Genomic DNA, 17,186 nt, shown 5'->3' on the forward strand with positions numbered 1-17,186 from the left:
AATAATCTTCTCTCGGCTACTGCTCTGCTCTGCTCTTAATTGTTTCCAATTAAAGAACATTCGATTCTTATGTTCTTATCTTCTTAAATTAGGCTCATTTTGGGAAGGAATTAAAGACGTCAGGAATAATTTTGAAAACACTGCTGTTTAATTGGAACCAGGTACCCAGAGCTGTAGCATTGACGGAGGGTAGTGAAAGATATTTTACAATTGTTTACACAAATGTCTGACAGATTTCAGTAATGAAAAGTAAATGTTCCCTATTAAAAATTAATGAACACAATCTTTATGTAATTTAATATTATTATGCTGTGTATTTGCTTCTGTTATTTATTCCTCAAATGATAAACTGTTAATTGCCAAGCAAAGACACTCTTGGGTTTAATCTTGTGCTTATCACTGTTATGGGAAAGACTGTTTCCCAAAGCAATAAAGAAACCAGTGATTCTTTATATGCAAAGTTCAACTGTGATTATCAGATGTTCAGCAAAATGAGAAAAAAAATTGCCTACCGCATTATTCTTATTTTATTTATTTTGCTAAACTAAAATTAAAACTCTGATGTTTCTGGCCTGATGTTTCTAAGTTTACTAGTTGCCATTACAGGGCTTTAAGATTGACAGCATGTACGAGTTACAGTAAAGTGCAGGAAAGTTCTTGGGATTGCTGAATAATGAACGTCATCAGTTAGTGAAGTCAGCTGATGCCACAGAAGATCCCAGTGTGTGCCTAGTTTAGAGATATGTGCCCCTTTGCTAAGCTCTAGTGGACAGACCAGAGGTCTGGATGCACAGAGAGTAAAGATGTCTGCAGGGAAAACGCCAGACTTCACAATTCCAGAGATCTTTGAGGGACAACCTCAATACGGCCCTGGGTCCTCTGTTTTTCCACTCCAACTGAGAGGTTACAATTGATTTCATTAACATTTGTCTTTGATGTGGTCACCAGATTTGCACATGGTGTTCCGAGTGAGGTCTTACCCAGAGCGCTATGCGATTTTAACCACATCCCTTGATTTGAAGGCAATGGTTTGCCAGGCTGCTTCAAAGCCCAGGGGCAGAAGGACTCCCAGCGCTCCGAAAGAAGCCGGGGGGGCCGACGTGGAGCGGGGCGAGGTCATCGGTCCGGATTCGCTCTTACCTGCCGTGTTGGACGTTACCGGCCGCGAGGCGACATCGGTCTTCGTTTCGCACAGGAAGTCATCGATGGAGGGGCTCAGGAGGGGGCGGCTTTCCTGCTGCTCGTTCACCAGCTGGGAACAGAAGAGAGGGGGAACATGAAAGCCGGACGAGCCCTGTTTGATGTGAGAGAGCCACAGGTGGGTGTCGGCTGGCCATTAGCACACAGGGGCCGGCCTCTGCTGCCGCACGAAGTCAGCAGCCAGACTCGTGCGTTTGAAGTGGAGAAGGAGCATGAAATTAGGAAGGAAACAAATCTGAATCCAACGCTGCCTGATGATGCTTATTCAGCTGCCTGCCCATTCGCGGTGACCCCAATCAGAAGAAGAGAAATTCAGAGCCGTATTTTTAATGACGCCAGAAAAAAAAAACCCTAATCACCCATGGTGAGGATGCACGGTGCGCGGTCCAGAAGCACAGAGGTTCATGGTTAATACAATTGACATGTTCTGCATTTTTAAGACACGTCTGTGTGCATTTAATCTGCTGTTCTGGGGAACAGATGCTGCAGCAGCTTGGGTATGCAGAATTATTACTTCCTAAAATCCTCACAGAAGTTTTGTATCAAAGCTGAGGAAAAGGTGTTTCGCTCTCAATACCCTATTTAACACAACAGAATTACAAAAGTGGGGGAAGTTTCTGAAGAGATCAAGATGCACTCTAAGTGTTTTGAGAACTGTATAGATGTATTGATAGAGGCAGACCCTAGCTTGTTTGTGGTCTGTGAATGGCCTAACAATGTATTGAACCAGATGCATAGAATATCTGAAATTCTGGTGTCGAGCTGTGTGTTGTCGAGCTGTGTGTTGTCGAGCTGTGTGTTGTTCCATGACAATTGAAAGACCACTGTACAGACCCTGGTGAGCTCTGCTCATTCGGCTCATATCCTTCCTCCATGAGCTGGCAGACCTCCTATTGTTTGTGCTGAGCTTTAGTTCTTGGGATGCGTTTTGTGAAGAATAAAATTCCAGTAAGTCCACAGGGCTTTTATAGAACTTGCTGTTAAGTGCTTTTTCTTTATAAAGCATCACCGGCTTGTATTTGCATTTTGCCAATTGCACACTTCAAAACGTGAGCTCTCCCTCTTTTCACTCCACGCAATTTCATACGGATCGTAACTTCAGTTGTGAAGGATCTAAAAACTATGTATCTGCTGAGACAAAGAAGTACCTTTTCAATATGAAACTGTCCTATTTTACCATTTAGAACTATGAGCAAACAAACAGAGATCAATGGCAATTTTACACAAAAAAGGTTTAAAATTAAAGCTGTTACTTGTCCATTATAAGGTATCATTATTTTCAGTTGTTGTTAACTACTGTCAGTATAAAAACCCAATTAGTGATGAATGGCTTGTTTTTTTTTTCTGTACTAAGAGAGAGTTATTACAATATCCAGATAAAAAGCCACTACAGCAGAATGAAAATGAAAGTACCTCCTGGTCATTTCAAACAGGGTTGTTTTACTTTGATTCATCTCTCTTTGAATACAGATCTTAGTAAACGGCATGTTTTAATAAAACCCCTTAATATATACATAAATCAGAATGTTTGGGAAGATTCTTTCGGAGATCTCGTGCAGATTGCTGAATAATGAACGTCATCGTTTTTTTTAGTGATTTAAAAGTGCTTTCGACTTTTTAGTAAGTAGTGCAACTATGATCCTCTTATCATTATAATTGCAAGGAAAATGAGGTCATTAATTAACTTAGAGAACAGCGTAGAATGCATTTATATTTCAGTAGCCTGACAGATAATTAGAGGATTTCCATGTTTTCAATTAGAAATCCTGCACTCTTGGCTTGTGCAGAAAAGCACTCTTGGTATTAGGAGATATTAGGAGGGGATGTCAACTACCCATTCATTTTAAAAGATTCATGAAGAATTCCCAGACAGAGAGTAGCTTTTTCCTGAGGATACACATGGATACACTTTGTCTCTGACGGTGATGCAGTAACAGAATTCATGTTTTTAGCCAAGGTGCTGGAAGAAAAAGCATATTTCTAACTAGACGTCTTTTGAGCATGTTAAGCCACTGCAGCACTGATGTTTGGTATCAACACGCTGACAGCACTGTCTGAGATCAGCGTGACAGAGAGGCATGATTCAGCATGCCCCTTGCAAGCAGGGCTGAGTTCATCAGTTGGGCATCTTTGGATAGGTGACAAATACTGTATAAAAAAGACAGCTCTTTAGATATGTACACTACTGCACTTTGTGCAGTTGCATCATGTTTTTTTCTGCTTTTTGCAGAAATTACATCTGGATTTGTTCAAATGATACACTGTGTAGAACCTTTTCTGGGCAGTCCCCTTGATCCTTATCATTGTTCCATGTCTTTCTTTTTGCCAAGTTGCTGGATGTGAGCTCACAGCTTCTACCATTCATTGTCATTGTCTCTGGATTTACCTAACACTTCCAGGAGGAAAGCAATAACTGCGGAGGATGACAGTCCAAAGCAAGCAGAGCCCTGCAGAGTTTCCTCCTCTGGCCCTGCCCCACTGCTCAGCGCTATCAGTGCTGGATCTGAAATGTCTGCTGATTATCTCCAACCACCTGTTTCTCTCCTGACAGAGAGTACGAGACGCAGAGCAGGCGAGACGGTGGTGGAGGAAGGGGAAGCAACAGGACACTTCCTACCCTCAGCATTTCTGCCGCTCCAAACATCTTGTCGTTTTGTTTTACGAGCGCTTGAAGGGTAATCCAAATTTGTTTCTAATGGAAATCTTTAGCTAACTGTGTGGCAGCCAGGCAGGGAGCCAGGAGGGATGTCTTACATGTGGTTGTCAAGGGAACCCTGAAGTGGTTAAACTCATGGGAGTTTTCGGAGAAGGCAAGTGTTTCCTCCTGTCATCTTCCTGACGCTCGGAGAGCCACTCTGGTACCAAAGGACACCTCGACCATTGCCAGATCTCAGCGTCAGAACTTCCAAATATTCTTGACTGCAATACCAGACCGAATACAATAGCAGGTCCGCTTCACAGTAAAAGTAGGCGTGCAATCAAAACTGCCAAACTATCACTAATACTACTGTTTGCTTCCAGATACCAAATACAACTAGGCTTTGCTTGTGGCACATCCTGAACAGGGCTTTGCCAAGGAATGATATCCCAGTGAGCGAATCAGAATGGGCAGAGAGGAGGACAGACCGCTGACCTGCACTGCGCTGTTGATCCCCCCAGAACCCCCTGCATCAGTCATCGCAGCAGAGCTGGAAACACAGCTGTGGCTCGTGTTTGTTTCATTTGTTTCAGTGTCTTCGTGGAATTAACATGTATAACACTTATAGGTTTTTCCGGAGTGCCGCTTGCTGCGGTTTAATCACATGGAGGAGACGGATTTCGCCGTGCAGTTGCTCTGACAAGGGCCCGTGGGGAAGGGAAGGAACTACACTCCCTGGCAGTTCAATTATTATAATAATTCTGTCGCAAGTAATGGGCTATTACAATCTGAAGCGTGTAGTGTTCAAAATAAAAAGCTTGCATAATGTGATTTATGGTAATTTAGAAATGCAAGATGTTTGTTTCAATTGCCACTGATTTCTGCTTCCTTGTGGACTTGAAAGCGAATAGCAGAAGGCCATGTTCAATCTAGTGTAATGATTTTCTGTATCGAGCACGTTAATCAGTAGATAGACGATGGACAGATGATAGACAGATAGACGTATGGGGCCTAAAAGCTAACGAAACAGGGACATAAATTCCAGTGTTGTGCCCTCACTGAGCTGACTGTGAATCCTGTATTGTGCTGTGCTATCTAACTCTTCTCTTAGTAGGCTGTTCTGCACACTTCGAACTTCGGGTACAGATGGCAGCCGAGCGAGTTAATAACATTTATTTAAAAAATGCCAGAGTCAGTAACAGTACAGAGAAGCACGAACAGCATTTTTATCCATTTCAGGTTCTCAGCTGCAGTCCCTGGTGTCAGCCCATCCACCCCTCTCTCCAAGCCCTGATTGGTGCTGTGAAGAATCACACAGCTGGCTGGAGCCACGTTCTGCAAGGGGCAGGACTAGAATGGCCACCGGGTGAGTAACTGCGCTCCGAAGAAAAATGTTCTGTAAGTCACTTCCTGGGAAAAAGACTTATTTGGCTGGAAACTACCAATGCAGTTTTTTTTTTCATTGTTAATGCACACAGATTGGGCCTTAGACAGAAGCAGTGGGGTACAGGAGAGTTATCGATCGTCTTCCATTCAGGAATTGCAGTCTCTATCGATTGGTGTGAGCCAGGGCATCTGACGAGCTCAGTGGTGCCAGCTGCTGAGAGTGTTTGACTGAGGTAAGCAAGAGCTGGATCTGTTTCTGCCATGAGGCACTTGTTAGACCTGCCCAGACGATCAACACTGAATTCATCAGTATGAGGCGCATTGCAATCTCATGTTTGCAAGGAAAGAGGCCCGGCGACAAAACGATTTATAATACGGTTAAAAACAAACAAAACAAAAAGGTGCATTTTTTTCGTGACGGACTGGTGGAAAGAAATAAACGAAAGTGGCTCATGAGGACATCATAACTACAGAGAGCTCGTCATGTTAAAATGGGCAAATGAAGAGCATCATGTCATGCGAAAAGACCAATTCCTAATACAGGAAATTGTATATGGCCAATAAAGTGATCTCTTATATGCAAGTGCCACGTGACTGAGCACCATGCAAGTGGAACAGGGACCAATGCCCCGAAGTGACGTCACCCCCCTGACACCCCAGAGCTGGCCCGCAACAGAAGACACGGCAACTGTGCCTGAAGCAGACCCTCACCTGCAAGGCTGATTTGGTTTGGGAAGTGTTGTGAAAAAACCCAGACCAATTTACTATGCATTTGTGACTCTCATGAGCAATGTGAAAGTGAAGGTTTTTGTAGTATTGCTATGGAAGTGCACTATTCTGATGCGCTTGAATCTGTGGGACATGCGGAGATGGGATGGAGTTTTCCTGCTGCAATGAGCCCGGGGGACAAGGTTGTTGTGTGTGCCTCTCTCAGGTCCGTCTCCCAGGTAACCCTCTCTAGATGAGTATGCAACAAAACATGGGTGGCAGCTGATTAAGGCTGGGTTTTACACACCAGGTCCTCAGCAATCATCTCCTCTAATTAAAGAATACTTGCTCGTTATGGTGCTCTCGCCCCGTCCTCCGGAGCACGACTCAGCAGTAATGCCGATTTGATTCAAGTGGCATCAGTGCCTCCGAGTCAGAGTGAGGCCTCCTGTCATCTGAGCAGGGCTGCTGGCATTGGAGCTGGCAGGATGGGGAACAATTCAAAATCTCTGCATGGAAATAAGGTAGTATTACTGTGAGGATGAAAAATACTCATCCTGGGCCTCTGAATCTCACTAGGATGCCACTACAAGCCATGCCTATGGCTTTTCCAGCCACGTAAAGTCTCGTTATTTCGGTAATGCCAACGGCAATGCTCCGAGCTCACAGAGCAGCGCGCGTGCCTGAGCCACAGGATGCCGAACGGGAGGAGATGACCTCCCTGGAGCCTCGGAGAGATGAGTCAGCCTCAGGAAGGGTTGGAGAGACGCTGTGCTCAGTGGGAAGGACTTGGCTGGGAGAGTCCGTGCTCCAGGCGCCTCAGGGTCCACAGAGGGCCCGATCCACAGACACTGACAAGGGCAAGACTGCTGCCCCGAGAGAGGGAGAAGGAAAAGGGGAAGAACTGGCCATGAGCAGGGACAGAATCCAAACATTCGGAATCGTAATTTGTACGGGTTTCCCAACTCCGACTCCAAGATAACAGCTTTTCCCAACTCCGAGACTGACACTGTTTCTCCGATGTTCCCTTCGTTAGACGGTTTGGACCCAGGGTGTGCTCTGTGCAAGTGTGTGGCTGACTTCACTTTCCTTCCTCCTGCCTGCTGCTGAACACAAGACGGGTCTCTTCCAAGAGCACTGCACTGCCGGAACAGCGGCACTACAGGACTAGAGAGCCATCATGTCAGGCAGATCCTCTCGCAGCAGACAGGAATATCAGAATATGTACTATAATGTACCTAGAATACTAAACTAATAAGCTGTGCTGGAACTACAAGACTACAGGCAGCACATTATTGCTTTCTGCAAGACTACTACTACAGCAAAGACTACTACTGATACAGGAGTCCAAAACAACAGGGGATTCATTAGACTAGACTGGACTGGAATAAGAGCCAGCACCAACCACCAAACCTGGGAGAGATATTCACAAAGTCCAGCACCAATCATACAAGGAAAGAGCAGGATATCAGACTAACGTAACAACAGGGATGCAAAGACAACTTAAAAGTACCGGTTTGTGAGCTGGCTGAAAACAGTAAAAGACAAAACTTTGTATTAAGGAGAAAAAAATTAAATACAGTGCTACCCCCAGCCCAGACAACATCCCCCAAGAAGATAAAACAATTACAGTGTCTGAACATCATTTAGAGCAAAACATTTCAAAACCAGTCAAAGTTTAAAGCAGGGAACAACATCAAGAAATCCCAGTAAAAAAACACGCAGACAAAATGAAATATAAATCAAGGAGGCAAACAAAGTCACCACAGACAGAGCAACGCACAGCACACACGGCAAGCAGGACACTCAGAGCAACGCATCAGATACCACACCTGCACAGCACAGCTTCCGTGCTAAAGCAAAGGACACAGAATCACAGAACAATCAGCACACAGACACAGAGCCAGAGAAAATCACCCCTGAAGGCGCATGGGATTAATTTACTCAGAATTTAATCCTATGCAAACAAGTGTTACTTGTCTGGAATGCAGAAACAGAAAAAGGAGCTCAGCTGCTTATGAGGTGTAAAAGACACAGTTGGTCAGGGGCCCTGGGACCGCGGGCTCTTCCCGGGAGCGAGGCATGGCGCACGAGCAGGGTGGCGGCAGTCCTGACGTGCTCTTGCTTCGCACCCCACAGGGAAAGACAGGCACGCAACAACCTGAGCCCTCCGTGAAGGGGGGCAAAAGAGCCGTCATGACGGGGAAGACTAGGACTGTTCTTTGGAAAACAATACAGCAAAAGCCGAGCTGAATTTGTCATGCTTCTGGCGAAGATGTAGGGATCGCCGGCAAAATCCGTTTAATTAGGTGCGCAGAGATAACAGATGGGTGGAACTGTACTGCTGTGTCATTGAGAACTCTGGCAAGTTAACGGCTTTATCCATTAACTCTTTAATGGGATAAATAAAGCATGTCTTTGCTCTGTCTAACTCGGAAAATTTGTTATTATGGAGCTTCTATCGATGAATGCACAGGAAAGGGTGCTAAGATGAAACAGTCCTTATCCCTAAATCTATAAATCTATATTTTATACCCCATAAAGCAGCTTGCAATGGAAAACCAGCTTATTTATGAAGAACAGCTAGTAATTCTTGTTGTCTTGGATGTGGTTGTTTTATGGGCAAACGATTTATGGTTCAGTTTACTCACACAGAGTGGAGGTTAGTTATGGGATGTTTAAAAGGCCCCCTTTAAAAGTTGTGTCGCCGTTGCTGTAAAATCCCCATCAGGCTAACAAGCACTTCCCCCTAGGAAGCTCGAATGGTTCTGCCCACCTGTGTTGTCACGGTGAGGAGAGGTTTTCCTTCTGAAGACTCCTTACTTGGTATCTCCTTCATCACCATGGCAACAGCCTTATCTGCAGCCCTAGAGTCTTTCCCCTACAACAGTGAAATCAACAATGACTTGCGTCAGGACAATTTGTTCTGTTACCAGGTTCATATGTGCAACTGTTTTCTCCCACAAGGGTCGCTGAACACAAACTTTTTAAAACTCAATCATTTTTGCGAAAAAGTCCCCCGGGCACCCGCGGTCCTGTGCAAAACGGATGCAGCTTGGGGCCAGTGGCTCATGGACTGACTAAGGCTAAGCCCCAGGTGTCTTCTGGGATTGCCTGGTCTGGACAAGCACGGGCACCGACCCGGCCACAGAGACGCCCTGCAGACCGCGCTTACCTCTCTGTCCAGCCCTGAAAGAGAGCAGTACCATCGTCTGGATTTTTACTGTTGCTTTGTTTTTTTTTTTGTTTTTTTTTTTTACAGGTTTGGCCTTAAATTAAAGAAATTCAGGACGTCTCTTAGAACAACTTTACCGGAATTGAAAAAGAAAGTCAAGAAGCCTTGTGGCAGAGGGTCAAAACATGTTTGGAGCTGAACATACTGGCATACGTCTATGGAACTCATTTCTGTAGGAAAACACACGTTTGCAAGTAAGAAACTTTTTCTTGCTTGGATTCCTTTGAAATCTCTGTGGAGAAGCGGCTGAATGGTTTAGATTTGCCGTTTTAAAATACAGAACATCACAGGCCAGAGTGATCCCTTTCTTTTCTCTTGTGGAAATGCTGCTGTTTGCTAAGAGAATGAAGGGGTAGCTCAGCACAGACTCTTTCGGAGTACTTCCTTAAGTATCACATAAATCGGAGAGAGGACAGGGTTCATGAGCCATGGGCCTGAATTAGATCAAATCACCAATCAGCTCCCTAAATTAACAGACAGCCGCACGGGGGGGCTCTGTGTTTATAGGGGGTTTCTTGCTTCCACCATCAGGCAGCAGGTTTGTACAGCGATTTACAAACAACAGATGGCTCCAAGTTTTGATGTTGTGAAGGTTAAGGGCCGAGAAAGGAGAAAACGTGGGAATCAAGGTGTGGAAAATCCATTAACCTCCACAGACCACAGGGAAAGCACTGGGATCAAACATGAAGCAACATCATCCTCTGAATCGCATCCAGACACCAGCAAGAGACCACAGCTAATTCTAATAAGACATTCTATTTAAGATGCGTTAAAAATAACAATGGAGTTTGAAGCTTTCACTTAACGAAAATTGCACTTGACTTTATACACAACTTTCACCTACAGTCTCTTTCACTGAGAACTCTACAATTATCACACAACAAAAGGCTGAAGGGCTTGATTTGAAAGTATATAAAAGAGAAGGTTAACTGCCTTAATAGGTACTTAAAATATGAAAGGCGATACAAACTAGCACAAAACAAGAGCCTGGAAAGGACAAGTCCACAACTGGGAACATGCTCCACCAGTATCATGTATAGTAAAGAAAGTGAAATGAATATTATTACCTTAGTCCCAGACACTCTGTTCTAAACTTGCACTAAAATCAGTAGAATTAACACAAACATCTATTTTACGCTTGAGGGAGTGAGCGAATGGCCTGTTTTGTTCACTAAATACACAATATACATCCATTTTCAGCAGAGACCATGCAAGTAAATGGTTTAGGCGGTCGATTTCCACATCACTGTATCAACGAGGACCGTTCAATTACATTGTACCCGAGATGAAAAAAATTAAATGAACAATGGGGAAGAAGATGAAGGAAGATTACTGATGAATGAATGGTTGATTTCGCAGAAGAGGATACTGGAGAGCTAACTGCCACTGAGTTGGTGAAGGCTATGATGCACAACCCGGGTGTCAGAAACTGCAGGAGGCAGCTTGTGTCTGTTCCCTCCTCTTGTAACAGTCACACTAAGAACGGCCATTTCTCGCATACGGGTGGACGCCATAAAAGTCACCAGCCGCCCAACAAGGGGCGGCCTTTTCGCTCACGGTGAAGGAGCTCCAACTTGAAGAGGCAGCAGAAGAGATCTCCTGTGCAGTGAAAGTGTGAAGAAAAACGAAGACTAGCTAATATTCCCGCGCAACGGTGAGAGAGGCAAAGCCCCTCCGCGGCAGGGGGGTGGATGGGCATGGGAATTGGTATGATTGGTGTTGACCATTATCTCTGTGGCGCAGGCCTCAGAGACAGGCAGCCCATGAATCTCCCTGAGCACAGAGCGTCCAGCAGTCACAGGCCTTTCCCACCCAGCCTTGTCCCCCCTCTCTCGAGGCTGCGGTCCGCTAAACCGCAGGCGGGCCATTAACACATCCAAACACATGAGCCGCCTCCCTCTCTTCACCACCGGGCATTTTTTGTACATACGAACAATGAAAAGCAAATGCTTACAAATTCTGTTCAGTAGTTTTCTCTCTCTCTCTCAGGAAATGTGTGGACCTTCCACGATGCTACAGTAGGCTTACAGTAGGCTATCGCTCTCTCCTCCTGGTGTGCGTTTTAACACCTTCTGTCAGTAGCTGCCTTGCACTTGAACTGAGTGTGCAGTAGTGGTGTGGTCCTGATAGCATCATGTCTATGACGCAGGGTGGAGTGGTGTCTCTGGGGCTCAGGATCTGCGCCTGTGGCTGGAAGGCTGCCGGCTCAAATCCCGCGGCCGGCAGAGGAATCCTACTCCGTTGGGCCCCTGAGCAAGGCCCTTAATCCCAACTACTCCAAGGGCGCCGTATAAATGGCTGACCCTGCGCTCTGACCCCCAGCTTCTCTCCCTGTCTGTGTGTCTCATGGAGAGCAAGCTGGGGTCTGCGAAAAGACAAATTCCTACTGTAAGACATTGTATAGGGATAATAAAGTGATCTTATCTCTTATGTCTGATAAACAGTTTGATTGTTTTTAGTTTTTCAGGTTAGTGTTTGTTTCATTGTAATCTTGTTCCTCTTCCATATCTTATGACGGAATAATTATGTGAAAAAAGTAGCATTTTGGACAATCCAATCTTATTTTTCTTAATTAATTCATTACATAAATCCCCCGGCATTTTTAATTAATCACAAATCTGTCCATGTTTGCTATGTGTTAGCAGCTCATCTTTGGTTTCTCTATAAATGCTCAAACTTCTAACCCTGTTAATGTTCATTACTGGCTTCTGGTCCAGATCAGCGCTCAGTTACATAGTTGGCATTGTTTTTTATTAGTCCATTAAAATGGATTTTCAGCTCCGAAACACTTTGCAGGTTCTGTATACAATTTTATAGATCATTTGAAATATCACGTGCTGCATACAATTAAGAATGATTAATTACATAGATTGTTCATTACATAGTTTAATTAAAAAAGGAGACAAGTCCATATTTTCCCTGGGAGCAACCTGCCAATTTCCTGTTGGCGTTTCCTGTAGATGAGCTATCTGCTCACTCTTACCCCAGCAGCGAAACTGGTTTCTGATTTAAAGCACTCAAAATGTTGACCAAATCCCTTGGGTATTTTTAAATCAGCACCCATTCTTTGTACTGACTGAGATGCTGTGATGAAACTGAGACTCAATAGAAGGTATTAAAAGCTCTGAAAGCCCTTTAAGCCCTGAATGTTGCTGTGGAATGAAATATTAACCAGGATATTCACATTCAAATAGTCACCCGTCCACCTTCACTCCAGTTTATCCTTAGAGAGTGGCAGTGAGTAAGTAATACTGTATATGCACACATGTTTTCACACAATCTAACAAAAGACATAACATTGAACTGTATTTCCCGATATTAATGCTACAATATAAATACTCCTAAAACACTTTATCCAAACACTTAAAAGTTTTGCACAACTGGAAACAATCTTAAAAATAGCAATGAAAAATCAAAGAATTAAATACAAAGCAAATGTTTTGCAGTGGGGTGATAGGGTGGGACAGGTAGGTGATGAGCTGAAAATATTCCATCACTTATTCAAGCAAAAATAATTAATACTGTAGTCAGATGAAGTCAGTCAATCCTGGCAGTCAGCATGAAGGCAAACGCTTATTAAAAGTGAAATAACTCGCACACCCCACTGTCAGAGAGAACCAAGCAAGGTCACGGTGCTCTTTTCATCTTCCCCAAACAATCTGGGGTGAAATAAATTAAGGAGGCATGAGCTTAGGATATGAAGCATTAATCAATACTGGTCTTATCCTGAATTTGAAGAAACACAAATATAAATTCCTAATGGCCCTGGAACACGACAACAGCTTTAATTATTCAGTCTGACACTGTATTTTACATGCTAGAGAGCACTGAAACAAAGACAGTTTATTGATGCAAGTTGAAAGCTTTCTCTCTTGTTAAAAATGAAGCTGAACCTTTTTTTTTGTTGCTGTTTACAGCATTAAATCAGCCAGTCAAAGTCTGGCTGCAAGAGAGCAACCAGCAAGAGAGGCAGGACAGTGCGTCTGGGCACGCCGAGTGTGTGCGGTGTGGACACCCGGCTGCAGCTGCTGGGCTTCCTTCCTTACTGACATCCCTGACCAGCCCAGGCTCGTTTCCATGGTGATGACTAGGACACCCCCCAGCCAGGCCGGCATGACGTCCTAGCTAGCGTCCTCGCAGGGACTGGAGGTGAGGGGTTTTGTTTAGAAACGTGAGAGCCTCGGTCAGCTGCCTCATTGATTCCTTAAGTGTCACACTCCGTAACACCCCACACTCTTCCGAGATAAGCAGGAATGTGACAGCACAGGGCTTTTTATAGACAGGTCACAGGGCAAGCACAGAAGCCTCAGCAGTGGAGGCTGCTCTGCTGGTACGATTCAAGCAGGAATGAAACAGCTTAGTACTGCGAGGCCCCAGGGATCCACTGTTTCTGAGAGAGAGAATTATTTCCTGCCTGTTTGAGAGGACAATGCGTACGAGGGGAAAAAAGCCCAGCCCCAGGTGGGGAGAACATGCTGCCTCCACACAGACAGGTGCCCAAGGTAGTGGGAGCTGTGAGGCCCCAGAGCCAGCCCCTGTGCCCTGTGCTTCCCCGTCAGGGGCACACAGCCCACTTCTGTTAGCTTCATTTCACTGCCATATTCCCAAGGCATCCTGCTCAGCCACCCTGCTGCCCCTGTCGCCCCTCTGACAGGAGAACGAGGGCTGTAAAATAAAGGTAGAACTCTAACGGTGACGGATTGAGACACCTGAATAAGACCCGTTACTGTCTCAGGTGTGCATTAATGTTTGGGCTGGCCCGGTGTCCCGCCTGGGGGCTGGCGCTCTGTGGCTCAAGGCCAGCGTCCTGATGGCTCATGCTTGGGAGGATGTGTTTGTGTTACAAGACAGAGTCGAAACAGCGAAAACAAAATCGTCTTTCCCCCAAAGGGCAGATGACACGGATAAGAAAATATCACCAAGGTGTCAGAGCAGGCTCTGCAGAGATTCCCGTTACTGACCCCGGCAGACCCCGTGGGCCTGTTTCATGGATCGCATGGCACAGCGTGGGAGAGGCTCCTGACGGCGGATCAGCTTGGAAAAAGCGTCTCAGGAAGCTGACAAATGAACCTTCTGGATGACCTCAGAGCCTCTACAGGCACGCTGTCCCAGACAACAAGACATGACACATGAGCCGAGTCAAACAAAAAAGCTTGTGTTGGAAGTGTTGGTGCTTCCACTCTCCCCAAGGATGTGAACGCAAACGCTGCCCATGCCAAATTAATTACATGGTCTGGTGATCTAAATCTGTGAGCACTCCGCTTGGCGACAGTGCTCCATTAGCAGAATGGAAAGCATTTTAACAAAACCTGTGGGGATACTTAAGAGTCGTTTTCTGTGCCATGCCCCCTGTCTGGTGCATAAAGATGCAGCTCCGAAACTTACTTAGCCAGCATGGGCGGGCACCGCTCATGGCCGATGAGAAAAGGTGTGCACAGAGTGTGTGGGAAGTTTACGGAGGTAGTTGTGCTTTAAATTCTACACACCTGACATGAGTTCAAAGCCCAGGCTGCACTACAGCGACCTAATTGTTTTAAATTTCCTATTGGTAAAACGGACCATTCTACTCTAGGGTTGTGGCATATGTGCTCTAAACTAATTTCGGCTGATCTCAGCGGGTACGTCGGAGTGCAAATAACATTATTTAGCTCCTAACAAAATTGGACACTTGAGCAGATTTGTGCAACTCCGACAGGAGAACAAGAGCTGTAAAATAAAGGTATAACTCTTACGGTGATGGACTGAGACACCTGAATAAGACCTGTTACTGTTCTAGGTCTGCATTGATGTTTGGGAATAAAAACATACACAGCTGAGTTTGTTAACAAAGGGTGAAAATCTGCCTATCAAGTTCTGGCGTCCATTGGACACAAATGATACTTCCAGATCTTTTTTCAGTTAAAAAGTTTTGCAAAATACCAAACGCTAAGGGCTAGGGCTGAACATGCGAACTCCACACGCAAGGTGCCACAGACTGGACTCAAACCCAGTCCAGGGGAGCTCGGAGGCAGCAGTCTGCTGGCCACCTTGTCCCACAGAAGGAAACAAGGAAATGGATGTATGTTATTATTTTTAAACACATATATTAGAAAGGAAAGGTAGTGATAGATCTTTAACTGCACAACACTTCCAGTGGCTATCCTACGTGTAAGGTATTCAGTCACAGCTAATCCTTATGACCAGGAAGACAATGAGAGCACTTGTTTAATTACATTAAGCACAATTTAGCTTTTCTTTAATCATCATATCTCAGGGGAAATTGAATTTATCGCACGCCACTCTTAAAAGGAAATGGAAGCGAGTTTCAAAACCATTATAACTTTAAATAAAAACACTATCTGAAGCTCTGATCCGAGTTTAGAAATGAGTTGAATGCTCAGCTTGCCCTCCGGAGGACTAGCGAGCAATTTCTCAGACTGCCGGGGCGAGTGGTGCGGTAAGGAGAAGCAGACCTCACCGGGGGTCCGCCGTTCAGCAGAGACCCCCCCGGCCCCCGGCCCCCGGCATGCCCGACCGCGAGGAGAGGGGCCCCCGCTGGAGCGGGCTCGGGCCCCATCGCGCATCTCCCGACCGAGACCTCGCCGCAGGCCCGTCACCAGCCCGGCTTCACCACGGGACAGCGGAGACGCCGGGAGAGGGCTGCAGGCGGGGACTCTTGCCTGAAGAGTCCTGCCACCCACCTCTGCCGAACGGTGCGCTACATCCGGCTTGGCCCTGGGCCCTTCCCTGGGGCTCATCGCAGGGCACAAACTGCGGTACGGCCTGACCTCCTGCCGCTCTCTGAAGGCGTCTCCTTCACCCCGGCGCGTCACACAGCGGCGATGACCTTCAAGACCTGCACAGGGTAACGCGTGCTCTTTTTTTTTATTCTTCGCACCGTGTCATCGCCCTGAGGCAAGCGGCTGCGGTCTAAAGGAGCAAGATCTTCAGGGCGAGGTTTACATGGAAAAGGAAGAGACAAAAGCACGTTGAGGTCACAGTGCTTCCACTGAAACGCCCGAGAGATTTTTTCATGAGAGATTGTGCTCTGTGGCTGGTTAGGGCAGACTTTACACAAGGCAGGGAGCACACAGACAAAAAACAAAAAAGGGTTTTAATTATTTAAGACTGAGACACCTCATTCCACTCGGCTTCACTGGGAATATATTTATAGATCAACACGCATGTCTCCCTGTAGTGACCTCTTTGACAGATCTTGAGCTTTTTTTCCTGCCTTTCTGCTGGGCAAAATTCAGGACGCGAGCGTTGTGTGAATCGAGAGAACTGCAAAGTCTGTATATTCAGAACAGGGTCAAGAGCTGTGCCATTAGAGAGCATTTTCTTTGCTTGTGCTGGAATGTTCTGTGGCTCTAATGTGTCTAAATACCAGAACGGAAATTAAACAGTAACTTGCTTACCCCTGATAACAAAAAAACTGCAGAGTCCGAGGTGCACTTTATTTAACAAGAAATGCCTGACGAAACCGTGTGCCTGACAGCAATTCTTTCCAAACAGCTGGTGTAAGCAAATCCATACAATGTGGATTTAAACTCCCTGTGTCACCAAAAGTGCTGTAGCATTTCATTAAGAGTAGTTATTCTAAGAGATATATTTATATACCTCATTATATATGGTTTGCACCAAGAAGGTTAGTGGTGCCATATACAGTATAAAAAGATGTCAGTTGCTCATTATTCTGCCAAACTTTCTAATCTTGATCTGAAGATAAAAAAACAATTCAGATTAGTACTTTTAGAAAGAATAGAGATTAAGCTTATGAGCAAATGCCAATATTATCTGCTTAAACACTGACTGGGAACAGGTCTCAGGCTGCACAACAGGCATAGACACGCACAGCCAACTTCCCTGTCAGTCCGTAAGTAGTTCTTACGCAAAAGGCCAAACCTCAATTCACAGGACACAAAAATAGGCCTGAGCTGTAACTTCTAAAACAGGAGACTTGCTAATGATGCACAGAAATACACCCCCTTCTGCCCTGCACGCACACAATTAGCAGCTCTGCATAAACAGCACTTCCTG

General features: G+C 45.4%; 1 protein-coding gene across 6 annotated transcripts in view; it reads right to left on the minus strand.

Moving 5' to 3' along the window:
• The window catches only part of pex5la (peroxisomal biogenesis factor 5-like a), a 70,800-nt gene that overhangs the window by 25,242 nt on the left and 28,372 nt on the right, over positions 1 to 17,186 (minus strand). For 2 of the 6 annotated variants that reach the window (XM_069197436.1, XM_069197433.1), the window contains exons 1-4: positions 15,848 to 16,004; positions 8,709 to 8,813; positions 7,446 to 7,460; positions 1,141 to 1,252 (exon numbers count right to left, since the gene is read on the minus strand). In XM_069197436.1, the coding sequence (XP_069053537.1) occupies positions 1,141 to 1,252; positions 7,446 to 7,460; positions 8,709 to 8,813; positions 15,848 to 15,904 (289 nt within the window). In that variant the 5' untranslated portion in view covers positions 15,905 to 16,004. Of the gene's footprint in view, positions 1 to 1,140; positions 1,253 to 7,445; positions 7,461 to 8,708; positions 8,814 to 15,847; positions 16,005 to 17,186 lie in introns of those variants that run through there. The other 4 variants (XM_069197435.1, XM_069197434.1, XM_069197437.1 and 1 more) reach the window with 4 other exon arrangements.

Source organism: Lepisosteus oculatus, chromosome 13, assembly GCF_040954835.1.
Source record: "Lepisosteus oculatus isolate fLepOcu1 chromosome 13, fLepOcu1.hap2, whole genome shotgun sequence".
In the NCBI taxonomy this organism is placed as follows: domain Eukaryota; kingdom Metazoa; phylum Chordata; class Actinopteri; order Semionotiformes; family Lepisosteidae; genus Lepisosteus; species Lepisosteus oculatus.